Source organism: Poromitra crassiceps (genome assembly GCF_964638095.1).
Source record: "Poromitra crassiceps genome assembly, chromosome: 3".
NCBI lineage: Eukaryota > Metazoa > Chordata > Actinopteri > Beryciformes > Melamphaidae > Poromitra > Poromitra crassiceps.
The window spans coordinates 41,335,956-41,350,770 of record NC_139625.1 but is presented as its reverse complement, the minus strand read 5'-3'; the positions used below and the strand labels follow the sequence as shown (position 1 = coordinate 41,350,770).

At 47.2% G+C, this 14,815-nt stretch overlaps 1 protein-coding gene across 2 annotated transcripts in view; it reads left to right on the top strand.

The window, feature by feature from the left end:
* The window catches only part of LOC310773962 (G patch domain-containing protein 2-like), a 28,584-nt gene extending 21,494 nt beyond the window's left edge, over window positions 1-7,090 (top strand). For both annotated transcript variants that reach the window (XM_083634002.1, XM_083634001.1), the window contains one exon: window positions 6,755-7,090. In XM_083634002.1, the coding sequence (XP_083490128.1) occupies window positions 6,755-7,034 (280 nt within the window). In that variant the 3' untranslated portion in view covers window positions 7,035-7,090. The remainder of the gene's footprint in view (window positions 1-6,754) is intronic.
* The last annotated feature ends 7,725 nt before the right edge of the window (window positions 7,091-14,815 follow it).

The following is a 14,815-nucleotide window of genomic DNA, read 5'->3' as shown; positions in this document are numbered from 1 at the left end:
TAAATATTGAAGCTCTCTAAGTGACTAAAACAACATCCGTGTTTTTTCCGCGTGTTGCATAAAAGAAGGGTTCCAGTTTAGCTCATCTCCCCATGGCCCTGTTCAGAGTCAGTTTTCCTGCTTCTTGAGTCTAGTGCCCCCTCCCTGTCCACCGTGATTTATCATGCATCCCGTGTCGGCCAGTGTCACTTTCTGCAGCTGCCTGCAACTGCTCTGTATAAATCTTGACTTTGGCAGCCCGCTGCACCATGCCTCTCCTCAGTAATCTCACCACTGCCGGGGAGATGCACATTCGCTCTGACAAGCCTGTACACTTTATGTGTACAGATTTTGGTTGCGGCCGTTCTCTTCCTGTCATAAATGTGTACAGGCGCAAAAGTAACCTTTCCCTCAAATTGGGTGACCTCAAGATGGGGTGATTGATTGAGTGGTGGAGTTGTTGTCTGGTAAACACCTTGTTTGCACGGGAAGGAATGTTTTCTGTAAGAATAGTATGGCTCCCTGTGCCGCTCTTAGTGAACAAGACAGGCGACTCTTTGTTTGACTTGGCCAGAGGAAGTGAATTGTTGTATGTGTTTTAGTGGTTGATTTGAGTGAAAATGGCTTGTGGCTGGAGGTGTCTGGCAGGGCTCTGAGGGGGAATTGCTGAGGCGGTACCCAGCTGTTGCTTTCTCTTCTTTTCTCTAGCCTTTTAGCACTTCCAGCCAGTGTTGAAGCTGCTGTGAACAAAACCAGCAAGTTATCAAGCCAGGTATCTGTTTGGATTAGATGAGCCTTCCATTTCTCAGCCTTAAATTGGCCATTTTCTGCTTTTCCCACCACCGTCAATCCACCTAGAGAAATAGACAACAACTCTTTACTAGATACTATAGAACAAAGCATGGCAGGTTTTTGTTGTGGTCATGGTATTGTTAAAATAAGGATTGTAGTTGATTATGAGTTATGAGTTTTGTTACTCAAGGTGTATTCATACAGGCTTTGTCCATAAGGATATTGATATTTCTGTTCTCCACTGAGAGGATGACTAGTGGCTCAGAGAAAACAGCATAATGGGGCGCCGCATCCGGGTAGTGCAGCGGTACATTCCCTGCCTACAACACAAAGGGTCGCAGGTTCGAACCCCCGTGCTGCCTCTGGCTTGGTCGGGCGTCCATGCAGGCACAATTGGCCATGCCTGCAGGTGGGAAGCCAGATTAAGGGTATGTGTTCTGGTTGCTGCACTAGCACCCGGGGGGCGGGGGGGGGGTTGGTTATCCTCCCATCCCACACGCTACATTCTGCCGGTGAGACTCCTCACTGTCAGGTGAAAAGAATGCGGCTGGTGACTGGTCGTGCATCGTGGAGGAAGCATGTGCTAGTCTACAACTCTTCCCTGATCAGTAGAGGGGGTGGAGCAATGACCAGGACACCTTAACAGGGAATTAACCAAGTACATTGGGGAGCGAATGGGGGGAAATCTGAAAAAAGAAAAGGGGGGAAAAGAAAAAGAAAATAGCATCATGTAGCCCAGGGATGGGCAATACAAATAAATACATTCTACACACATTTTGAGAGAGAATTATTTGTAAGGCAGAGATGAATCAGTAAGTGTAAAGATCCTGATGGATTTTAATAGCCTTGGCTCGTCTCACACGCAGACTAATTAATTATTGCAACTTTACTCCTCCCCTGCTGTCTCCTATAATGCCCTTCATCTTTATCTTTATAAAGGGATGATGGTAATAAACTCAAACTCGCACCCATTCAGGATGCCACATGTCAGGAGGGGCGTGGGGAGTTTGGTGTGGGGGGTAAATAGGTGGGGTAGTTAACCTTCGGGCCGATTTTAGATTTTGACGAATGCAGTGAAACAGGTTATTGAAAGTTATCTTTATATGTTGAAAGCACCATGAGCTGGTGGTGGTCTGGAGGCCTGCTGCCTCTCTCCCCTCTCCTCTCTGTCTGTGCGTGTCTCCTTGCCTGAGCCAGACGGCTGTGTGACAGATCACCTGCGTCGGGGGCCCGGCGTGTTCCTGCCCGGCGGTCCGGCCCCCTCTCATTAATGCCCAGGCTGGTGCGAGGGCCGTATGGCAGCACAAGACAAATAACGCTACCACTCAGCCATCACTTCTGCTGACAGAAATGCAGCCCACCGCACTATTTCGCCCTCTCCGGCTGCACTCCGCACCCCCGCTCGCGTCCTTCAGAAAATCCCACCTCCTCCGTCTCCACCTGCCCCTGCCTCCGCCACTCCGACCCAACTTTCACGGTGGTTTCGCTGGAGGCTGAGCGAGACACTCGAAAACACACACAAGTTGGTGTAAGGACAGCCCTCACTTCTTCTTTTTTGACATTTAGTTTTAACCATGAATTTACTGCCTTGTTCACTTGTACTGTAACCATGCAAAATGCTTTCTTTTCACTTTCCTAATTGTTGAGCCAGTTTTATTTAGCAGGCTCTCTAGTGTGATTAGCTAGCTGCCTGTAAGTTGGTCAGGTGCTGTACTCTTGACTGCCTGTCAGTTGGTCAGGTGCTGGACTCTTGACTGCCTGTCAGTTGGTCAGGTGCTGGACTCTTGACTGCCTGTCAGTTGGTCAGGTGCTGGACTCTTGACTGCCTGTCAGTTGGTCAGGTGCTGGACTCTTGACTGCCTGTCAGTTGGTCAGGTGCTGGACTCTTGACTGCCTGTCAGTTGGTCAGGTGCTGGACTCTTGACTGCCTGTCAGTTGGTCAGGTGCTGGACTCTTGACTGCCTGTCAGTTGGTCAGGTGCTGGACTCTTGACTGCCTGCTGTCCAAACCCTCTGACTCTTTGAATGCCCTCCCTTTTTCCTGTTGTGTGAAATGAATGGTGTGTATGTGCTGTGCTTGTGCGCAGTAGGAGAGAGAGAGAGAGAGAAACACAAAGGCTAATCATTAAAGAGCTACTCAGCCCTGTTCGTTTAAGTGTGGGAATCAGCAGGCCCATTACTGTCAATGTGTAATTAGCTGATTAATAAACAGGGGGAAGGGAGTGCTCCAGGAAGGCCTGTAATGATTGTTTTTAGAGAGCATCACATGAGAGCTTATTAAGATGGTAAGATGGTTCCATTCAACAGCCCATTATCACCCCAATAAATGCATGTACTGTAATTCTCCCACTGACAGGAAGCCTTTACGTTATAATGTCTTCACTGACCTTCATGTTAAACCAATTCAATGTAAGTTTAGGTGTTTGGGCCAAATGAAACAGTCCCTGTTTATTCACCCGTCGTTTCTCAATTCTCCTTTTTCAATTAGTGTTTTTACACATTCATATGCTGAGAGATCATATTCAGATTTGCTGTTTATGAGTTGGTGCATGTGAACGCCATATGTTGCTTACCTGCATAAGCCCTTATCCCAATCACGAGAAAATTTAATATTTGTTTACATGGATATTCTTGATCATGATGTGATGCAGAGAAACAGCTTATCCTGAACATGACCTTGACCTCGGATACGAGCTGTATCTGGAATGCTGCGTGCATGTCGATCTATTATACTATCAATGGTGCATGTACAGTAAACACACAAAGTGAATCAATGTTGCCGGCCATTCCTGTTTATGTGTCAAATATGAAAACCCCAGATGTTTTGATCCAGGGCTTTGACTACCGTATGTAGTGGAGTGTTTGGATCCAGGGCTTTGACTCGTATGTAGTGGAGTGTTTGGATCCAGGGCTTTGGCTACCGTATGTAGTGGAGTGTTTGGATCCAGGGCTTTGACTACCGTATGTAGTGGAGTGTTTGGATCCAGGGCTTTGACTACCGTATGTAGTGGAGTGTTTGGATCCAGGGCTTTGACTACCGTATGTAGTGGAGTGTTTGGATCCAGGGCTTTGACTCGTATGTAGTGGAGTGTTTGGATCCAGGGCTTTGGCTACCGTATGTAGTGGAGTGTTTGGATCCAGGGCTTTGACTACCGTATGTAGTGGAGTGTTTTGATCCAGGGCTTTGACTACCGTATGTAGTGGAGTGTTTGGGTTGAACCTCAGCAACGGTTAGTCATCGTTCCCTCAAGAAATATTAATCAATTATCTTGGCCGCCGGATCAGTTTGGGGAAGAAGTCATCTGGAAAGAGGCACAAGCAGATATAATGGGAAGGAGCAAAAGCACATGCCAGTGAATGCTGTAATGCCTAATCCTTTGAGACAGCCCAGAGCCACAATGTCACTTCCAGTTCCCTTGTCCTCTGCTCTGGGACCGCCTCGCAAATGTCTTGTGTGACCGCCACTAACTTTTTGGGAGACCAGGGGAGAGATTTATTTATCAATGTGAAGTAGGAAAGCGGAAAGCATGTTAGCGAGCGCAATTGTTTTAGAGTTCCTCTGCCTTCTGTGGAACTTGGCCCAAGTTCTGTTTCAGATTATTTTCCCCGCTCCCCGAGACGAAAAAGTTTTAAAGGTGAGCACGATCAACAGAATGAGGATCTTTAAAAAGTAAGGTAGTCAGTGAGATGTGAACGTGTGATGAATGGAGTTAAGAACACACAGCTCCTCACACAGCATAAAGTGTGTGGGGGGGGGACACAGCTCCTCACACAGCATAACGTGGAGGGGGGGGGGCACAGCTCCTCACACAGCATAACGTGGAGGGGGGGGGGGCACAGCTCCTCACACAGCATAACGTGGGGGGACACAGGTCCTCACACAGCATAACGTGGGGGGGGACAGGTCCTCACACAGCATAACGTGGGGGGACACAGGTCCTCACACAGCATAACGTGGGGGGGGACAGGTCCTCACACAGCATAACGTGGGGGGACACAGGTCCTCACACAGCATAACGTGGGGGGGGACAGGTCCTCACACAGCATAACGTGGGGGGGGGGGGGGCACAGCTCCTCACACAGCATAACGTGGGGGGGGACAGGTCCTCACACAGCATAACGTGGGGGGGGGGGGCACAGCTCCTCACACAGCATAACGTGGGGGGGGACAGGTCCTCACACAGCATAATGTGGAGGGGGGGGGGGGGGCACAGCTCCTCACACAGCATAATGTGGGGGGACACAGGTCCTCACACAGCATAACGTGGGGGGGGACAGGTCCTCACACAGCATAATGTGGGGGGACACAGGTCCTCACACAGCATAATGTGGGGGGGACACATGTCCTCACACAGCATAACGTGGGGGGGACACAGGTCCTCACACAGCATAATGTGGGGGGACACATGTCCTCACACAGCATAACGTGGGGGGGGACAGGTCCTCACACAGCATAATGTGGGGGGACACAGGTCCTCACACAGCATAATGTGGGGGGGACACAGGTCCTCACACAGCATAATGTGGGGGGGACACAGGTCCTCACACAGCATAATGTGGGGGGGACACATGTCCTCACACAGCATAACGTGGGGGGGGACAGGTCCTCACACAGCATAATGTGGGGGGACACAGGTCCTCACACAGCATAATGTGGGGGGGACACAGGTCCTCACACAGCATAATGTGGGGGGGACACAGGTCCTCACACAGCATAATGTGGGGGGACACAGGTCCTCACACAGCATAACGTGGGGGGGGACAGGTCCTCACACAGCATAATGTGGGGGGACACAGGTCCTCACACAGCATAATGTGGGGGGACACAGGTCCTCACACAGCATAATGTGGGGGGGACACATGTCCTCACACAGCATAACGTGGGGGGGACACAGGTCCTCACACAGCATAATGTGGGGGGGGGACAGGTCCTCACACAGCATAACGTGGGGGGGACACAGGTCCTCACACAGCATAACGTGGGGGGGACACAGGTCCTCACACAGCATAATGTGGGGGGGACACAGGTCCTCACACAGCATAATGTGGGGGGGACACAGGTCCTCACACAGCATAACATGGGGGGGACACAGGTCCTCACACAGCATAACGTGGGGGGGACACAGGTCCTCACACAGCATAACGTGGGGGGGACACAGGTCCTCACACAGCATAATGTGGGGGGGACACAGGTCCTCACACAGCATAACGTGGAGGGGACACAGCTCCTCACACAGCATAACGTGGGGGAGGGGGGGACACAGCTCCTCACACAGCATAACGTGGGGAGGGGGACACAGCTCCTCACACAGCATAACGTGGGGGAGGGGGGGACACAGCTCCTCACACAGCATAACGTGGGGAGGGGGGACACAGCTCCTCACACAGCATAACGTGGGGGAGGGGGGGACACAGCTCCTCACACAGCATAACGTGGGGAGGGGGACACAGCTCCTCACACAGCATAACGTGGGGAGGGGGACACAGCTCCTCACACAGCATAACGTGGGGGGGGGGGACACAGCTCCTCACACAGCATAACGTGGGGAGGGGGACACAGCTCCTCACACAGCATAACGTGGGGGGGGGGACACAGCTCCTCACACAGCATAACGTGGAGGGGGGGGACACAGCTCCTCACACAGCATAACGTGTGTGTGTGTGTGTGGGGGGGGGGGGGGGGTAAGCCATAGGAGCAGCACAGATTGGCCTTTTAATAACCGTGTCCACAAGTCATATGGGGCCAAATTGGATTGGGCTCACTTGACCAAAACCTCATTAATACTTAGCCTATTAGGACAAGATTGCTGCATTTCAATATACCTAAAATGGGGAGTGATCCATGAGTCGTGGACTAAATTTAATTTTTTATTGGGGAGCCATTGAAACAATCTAGGAAAATGAGAATTATGTGAATATCTTTTACAACATTTGCTCATGGTGCTGTTCAGAATATGATATGTGCTTTCCTTTTCCTTCTGCAGCCAGCAGCCCCTTCCACATAGACGTCCTGGGAGAAGAGGCACGGGCAGCCAGGAACACCTTAACCCCAGTGGCTGTGGGGGGAGAAGAGGCACGGGCAGCCAGGAACACCTTAACCCCAGTGGCTGTGGGGGGAGAAGAGGCACGGGCAGCCAGGAACACCTTAACCCCAGTGGCTGTGGGGGGAGAAGAGGCACGGGCAGCCAGGAACACCTTAACCCCAGTGGCTGTGGGGGCTTCAGGGGCAACAAGTGCAGCGGGCCCACAGCCCTCCACTTTTGAGCAGCCAGACCTCATCCAGCCTGACAGCTTATTTCAACCCCAGGAGGAGAACTGAGAGGGCCGGGAGTCGGGACAAACACACCCTAGCTTGGAAGGACGCTCTGTGACAAAAAGGAAAGCTATTGTGCCAGAGAATCATAATGCTCAAACTCCTCTTGCTGCACAAACTTTATGATAAAAAAAGAATACAGAACACATCGTTACTCTTCAAATCACCATTTTACACTTAACGCCAAGTCTTTCCACTTAGTGTTTTTTGAGGATGAGAAATGTTAATGCAATCAAGCCTTGTTAAATGCTCCTTGCCAGCTGCATCCTCAAAGAAGAAGGCAGCTTCAAGAGGCTGCTGCTCGAGACTGCAGTAGCAGGCGTCTCCTCCTACCTCTGCACAGTCTCCAGGCCAGCCGCTCCCAAACAGGCCCGACAATGATGTCTTCTCTGGTAGCCCAGCGTTTGTCAGTGGGGGACTGGAAAGATGGTCAGGAGTGGCCGGCGGCTCTGCTCTACTTTACGCCTGCCAGAGCGGGACCAACAAGGCTGTGTAGCAGCACGTCGCTAGCTCCGAGACAGGAGAGCATCAGAATGTTTAGCTGCCACATGCTGCTACAGGGTTCACAGAGGCGACCGCCGGTAGAGAGCCACACAAAGTACAGGCCTCCTATTAGCATGGATTTGAAAAGCTACACTTGCTACAAAGGTGCTCATTAGCACAACATAGAGAGTGTAGTCGTGGTCCTCCGAGGGCCGCCTCTGTTCTCTTCAGCTTACCTTCCATATTCAAATTTCCCCAAACGTGTTTTAAGTTCAAGGCCAGCTGAAAATGTGTTTGAACAGCCTGTTTTTCAGCAGCGGTGGATTGGTTGTTTTGGGAGCTGTGCAGAGAGCGGGTGAGAGCGAGCAGAGAGGAGACAGGAGAGGAGAGTCGTACAGTCGCCTCGGCTTCCTCGGTATCTGATGCATTAAAAGAACAAGGCAGCATACAGCCAGATGAAAGAGAACAGGCATCCTTGCTCACAGTGATCCTTTGCAGCTATAGAGTTCTCTCCAAACCACACAAGGAATATCTTAAGAATGCATTTTATATATAGGAGTCAAGTGATGTACATGCCGGTTTACATGCACTGTATAAGTGACTTTTTTAGTGAAATTAATCGCATAATTATCAACTACATACTGCATGTCTTTTTAGACAATTTAAAGCCATACATGGGAGAAGATTCACGTTGAGTAGAATGAGATTTGTCAATTAACATGAGTTATACTTCTGCAATCATCCCTCTAAGAAGGCTTTATGTGATCATGTTGGCACGGGATGACATTTATAAATGCTGTGTGTGCACACTCTCACAAGACATCCCGCCACAGGAATCAGTCAAAGTGTTGAGGCAGGGAGCAGCCTGCCCCCTGGCCACTGCAGCTTTCTGCAGCTTGACCAGAGCAGCTGCAGGGAGTCCTGCGGTCCCGGGACTCTTCTAGCACCTTTCCAGGAATATAGACCTGATTGATAGGAATAGTGCCGTTCAGGCTCATAATTAGGAGGGAAAAAAGGCTTTTGTTAAATCCTTGGAAAGGCTGCTGCCAGACGGATGCCCCTGAACACGTTTGACAAGTATTGACCGTGTAGCGTTTTTAAGGAGAGCTTCTCGCTCCGACAGGGACGGAGGCCACAGCAGCTCAGATTAGCTTCTATTAGTAGCCGGGGGGAAACGCCTCACCTGCCTCCGTGGTAATTAGCAGTCACCGTAATGGCGTCTCAGCCGGACCGCATGCCCCCAAAATGAATTTCCAATGGCCAGGAAGCGGGGGGGAATGGTTTCCGCGCAGCCAGTCAATCGCCCGGTTACAGTTAAGGAATCGGGCAGGCTGGTACCACTCATATTTCATCCCAGGTAAAGATTACCTGTCAGGCCCATGGGAGATGTATTGATCTGTTTTCCTTTTTCCGCCAGCAATCACCTGACAAAGGCACCTAGGAGGCGAGTGAATGAGTGATGCCTGGTCTGTCTCCTCCAGCATGGTGGCTCCCAGTGTCCACTGATGGGTGGAGAGAAGATGAGGAGAGGGAGAGATAATGTAGTCATAAACTCTGTTTGAACCTCCTCTCTATGCACGCTGGGCAAGCCCCTCTGTCCCCCAGGTCACTACAGGTCAATGGGGAATTTGCTTCTTTTTTTGGTGGGGAAGGGGGGGGGGGCTTTCTTGTCAGTGGCATTTGTTCTGCTGTGTAGCAAGTGATGGTAGAAACACATGCAAAAGAGTCTTTGGTTGGTGCTGACGGCTGCATGTTGCGAGTCACCGCAGTTCAACTCACTGCAATCAACTTCATGTGCTCTCTGGATTTCCTGTGACTGTCAGTATGGTGGTGCTGCACTAGTAACTAGTAATAATCAATGTACATGATCTCTTATATTCTTGGCAGCTGAACGTATTTATATATTTGCCTAGTTCAATGGAATGTCAAAATGTTGATATTGTCCATAAAGCCACACATTCAAAATCATTGCACTGTGTATATATATATATATATATATATATATATATATATATATATATATATGTATGTATGTATATATATGTGTGTGTATATACATGTGTGTGTGTGTGTGTGTGTGTGTGTGTGTGTGTGTCTGTGTGTAGTATTTACGATGTGATCCATAATTACTGGTTCATCCTTTGAGGATTTAAATTTGCGGACGTTAAATCCATCAATTCAATTTCATGATAGTACAGTCGATATGTCTCTAATTTTTTACGATAATATTTTTTAATTTCATTTACAAGGATTTAAATCTATCTCGCCCCATATCAGGGCTCTTAGGCAGCTATCTCATTTGATATGTAGCACAAATAGCATCTTATCTCATAGGCTGTTATCTTCATATTTAATAGCAGTGGAAGCATGCCTAATTGCTTTGCAAATGATCTAAAGAGGATTACTCCTTCCTTAGAAAGCCTGCATGATGTCACAAATGTTAGATAGACATTACAATGGTCAAATCCAATCAAAGCTGCAGTGCAGTGTTTATGCAGAAGCTCCCATCACCACCCAAGGCTCGGTCAAAATAACTGCTAGCAGGTGGAGACTTTTCCTGAGCTGTTGCATGAACTCTAGGAACAGGTTTGATTGTATTTAGACTATTTTTTGAATAGGAAGCTGATTTAGGTCTATTTATGACCTTTGTTCAATTTCATAATTATTCAAATGTGAAATGTTTAACCGATTACATGTCTTGCCTATAATAGGTGATGTATTAATCATTCCTGTGTGTCATGAGTATTTATAGTAAGCATACAGTATGCTTTTCAAAATGTATTTATTCCAAATAGTAAATCTGTGTTCAATAAATGAGATTCATTGGTTGTGATGACTGTGAAAATGTGGCTTTAATTCAAGGTTGAACATCAGACCAATAATAATAATCTGCTAAACTGACTTTGCATGTGAAATTGTAATTTGTTTTGTGCTTTTATTTTTAAATTTGAAATCACATTCTTACACATGCTTTACTGCCTTGGTATAAATATTGAATATCCACCTTATTTTTGAATGCCCCACTGTAAAAAAAGAATCGTGGGTACAAGGTCCGGTTTAACGTGACTCATTGTTGCCGCTTGCCATTTCCTTTGTTATACTCTGGCTGCAGACCCGAATTATAAACCGGAAGCTGGAGTCCGTTATAAAAGTTATAAATATAGTCACGTTATAAACAACTAACCAACGCTGGACGTCCGTATGGAAACTCGAAATGTGTGTTACTCGAAATGGTTAAAAGTTAAATCAATTTGGTGGCGTTTTACTGCCATGTAACATAGCTAGCTAGCCGCTAACATTAGCCACAGTTAGTAGCCGACTACCCACAATGCATTACGTTATCCCAGCACCCGAACGACACGGCTGTAGAGCAGAATGGCTCTGCTGTAAAAGGGTAAAATCCTCATAGACGTTTTTTTTTGTCGGGGGCTGGGGGGTTATCTAAATTGGTTACACCGGAAATAGAACCCATAGTTAACGTAAGGCAAAATGGCCGCCAAAAATAAGGTGGATAGAATTACGCAGCCTGAGTCCCACAAGATTTGACAGTGCTTCCATTGAATCTAAATGGCAGTGTGGCTGTGTGTGACAGAGGAAATACTCCCTCGGCCTGTGGAGATTATCAATAGATCCCCCACTGTTAATCTTGCAGCTGGATGCTGAAGAAGGTGGTAGTCACTTCGCCACGTGTTGAGAGTTGGAGCAATTCTCTCCGCTCACCGCTGGGCCACAGTTACAAATCACATCATCAGCTGTCGGAGCGCCCACAGCCACCTCTTCTCCCCCAGATTGATGGCGAAATGGAGGAAAAATCAATGGCTTCCTCTCGTCAGAAAGAGCCAGCTCTGTCATGTTTAGGAGCTTGATGTCTCCCTCTCTTACTCTCCCTGCCTTACTCCACTGTGGGAGATTGAAAGTTGAATTTGAACAAACTGACAGAAGTGAACAGACTGGAGTCTCAGTTCGATATAATGACCCATTTCAACCTGATACGCAGTGTTGGGGAGTATAGTGAACTACATGTAGATGAACTACGTAGTTGAACTACATTTTGCAGTAGCTTGCTGGTAGTTCAACTACATTCATATTTGCGTAGTGAGTCAAGTAGTTAAAACTACTTTTAGGTCATTTTTGTGTAGTTTAACTACAAACTACAATTTTGGGCAATAAAATGAAAGGAACAGGCATGGCTCCAGGATTTTTTTCTAGGGGGGGGTTCAGGGGAGGCTAGACCAATATGTGGGGGATGCTAAGGAAATAGTAGATTTTCATGACTTCAAAGTTACTTTACAATGAAGTCCCCCCCGCCCCCCAAAAAACCCAGATATGGCACATATCCACCAGATATGATATGTGCCAGATATGGCACATATCCCCCCCCCCCCCCAAAAAAAAACTGATTTGGCACATTCAAAACTAGAACGACCGCAACGCGGACTTATGCCTCCGCCATTAGTTCATTCTTGAGTCCAAATCGCCATTTGAGGCAAATTGGAAGAAATTCTGTCAAGGCGGTCCTATGATGTTGCGTTACAGAGCTTGGAAATTGGGTGTGTGAGGTCACAGTGACCTTGAACTTTGACCACCAAAATGTAATCAGTTCATCCTTGAGTCCAAGTGGACGCTTGAGGCAAATTTGAAGAAATTCCATCAAGACATTCCTGAGATATCGCGTTAACAAGCATGAAAATGGCATTCGAGAGGTCACAGTGACCTTGACCTTTGATAATCAAAATGGAATCAGTTCATCCTTGCGTCCAAGTCGATGTTTGAGCCAAATCAGAAGAAATTCTATCAAGCCGTTCTTGAGATATTGCGTTAACCAACTTGGGAATGGCGTTTGTGAGGTCACAGTGACCTTGAAGTTTGACCACCAAAATGTAATCAGTTCATCCTTGAGGCCAAGTTAATGTTTGAGGCAAATTTGATGAAATTCCGTCAAGGCATTCCTGAGATATGGCGTTAACAAGCTTGAAAATGGTGTTGGAGAGGTCACAGTGACCTTGACCTTTGATCACCAAAATGTAATCCTTTCATCCTTGCGCCCAAGTCGACCTTTGAGCCAAATTGGCAGAAATTCCATCAAGCCGTTCTTGAGATATCGCTTTAACGAACTTGGGAATGGCATTCGTGTGACGTCACAGTGACCTTGACCTTTGACCACGAAAATCTAATCAGTTCATCCTTGAGTCCAAGTTGATGTTTGAGGCAAATTTGATGAAACCGTCAACGCATTTCTGAGATGTTGCACTAACAAGCTTGAAAATGGTGTTGGAGAGGTCACATCGAACAGGTCGCACTTGAAAATGAGATCTAGGTCTCAAGGTGATTCACCTGTATAAATAAAGGTTAAATAAAATAAAAAAACAGTGACCTTGGCCTTTGACCACCAAAATCTAATCAGTTCATCCTTGAGTCCAAGTCGATGTTTGAGGCAAATTTGATGAAATTCCGTCAAGGCATTCGTGAGATATCGCGTTAACAAGCTGGAAAATGGCGTTTGATAGGTCACAGTGACCTTGACCTTTGACCTTTGACCACCAAAATCTAATCAGTTCATCCTTGAGTCCAAGTCGATGTTTGAGACAAGTTTGATTAAATTCCGTCAAGGCATTCCTGAGATATCGCGTTAACAAGCTTGAAAATGGCGTTTGAGAGGTCAGTGACCTTGACCTTTGACCACCAAAATCTAATCAGATCATCCTTGAGTCTAAGTCGATGTTTGAGGCAAATTTGATGAAATTCCGTCAAGGCATTCGTGAAATATCACGTTAACAAGCTGGAAAATGGTGTTTGAGAGGTCACAGTGACCTTGACCTTTGACCTTTGACCACCAAAATCTAATCAGTTCATCCTTGAGTCCAAGTCGATGTTTGAGACAAGTTTGATTAAATTCCGTCAAGGCATTCCCGAGATATCGTGTTAACAAGCTTGAAAATGGCGTTCGAGAGGTCACAGTGCCCTTGACCTTTGACCACCAAAATCTAATCAGATCATCCTTGAGTCTAAAGCCTTGGCCACACTGATCCGTGGTGTCTGTCCGTGTGCGTTCATTTCTCTGTTCACTTCCATTCATTTTCAATGACAGCTGTCCGACTGTCCGTGGAGTACTCAGAAGCGTACCTATCCAGAAAATTTGCATACGTTTTGATGGAGAGAAAGTTGAAGAGGGATGAACTTTTTCTGGATGGACGTATCGGATGGTCGGATAGTCACTGTCCGTTTAGCCAATCAGAGTCGAGGTCTCGAGAGGAGGCGTTCCGAGATTTGTTTCAACTTTTCAAAGAAGATGGCGGCCGAGGCGGTGAAGGAGGCTATAATTAATGCTGTGTACACCATCCCGCTGTTGTACAACGTGATAGTCAGTGTCACCGTCTGATTTCACCATCTAATCTGGTCATTCGGTGGCATTTTATTGCCACATAAGTAACGTAGCGCACAGAGCTAACAGCTAGCTGACGCCAGCTTTCTTCTTCTCTCGGTTTATAGGCGGGTCGCTGACACCTTCAAGGTGCTTACCGCCACCTGCTGTACAAGTAGGTTACTTGTACATGCAACGGACATAGATCTATCCGTCTATCCGTTCTGTCCATTTTCTGACGGATCAGTGTGGCCAAGGCCTAAGTCGATGTTTGAGGCAAATTTGATGAAATGCGTCAAGGCGTTCCTCAGATATCGCGCTAACAAAACATCGTACGGACGGACGGACAGACGGACATACGTACGGACGGACAACCCGGATCCATAATGCCTCCGGCCTGGCTGTCGCCGGCGGAGGCATAATAAATTAAATGAATTTGGCCAAAGAATATACAAAATATAGCTATAATACTACAAGTGCCCACAAGGCAATGGCAAAAACTTTCACATGCAAAAGTTTAGGCATGAGGAGTGATTGGTTAGGTTTAGGCATGCAGAGTGATGATTGGTTGGGTTTAGGCATGATGGGTGATGATTGGTTAGGTTTAGGCATGAGGAGTGATTATTGGTTAGGTTAATATCAAGGTAAGAAAAAGTCCACAATGGAAATAAGCCTTTTGATTGATTGGTTGATGGATTGATTGAATGTATATGATAATTGATGAAAAGATATGTATACAACCGCCCAGCAGGAATACATACAGTACATTTAAAAAATCATCGAGGTTGAGAACACAATAAAACATCAGGGACCATGTTGGAAATAAGTGTTTACACTTTTACATTCTATCCCTTGGATCTTTTATTGTCTCTATATCCATGAATAAAG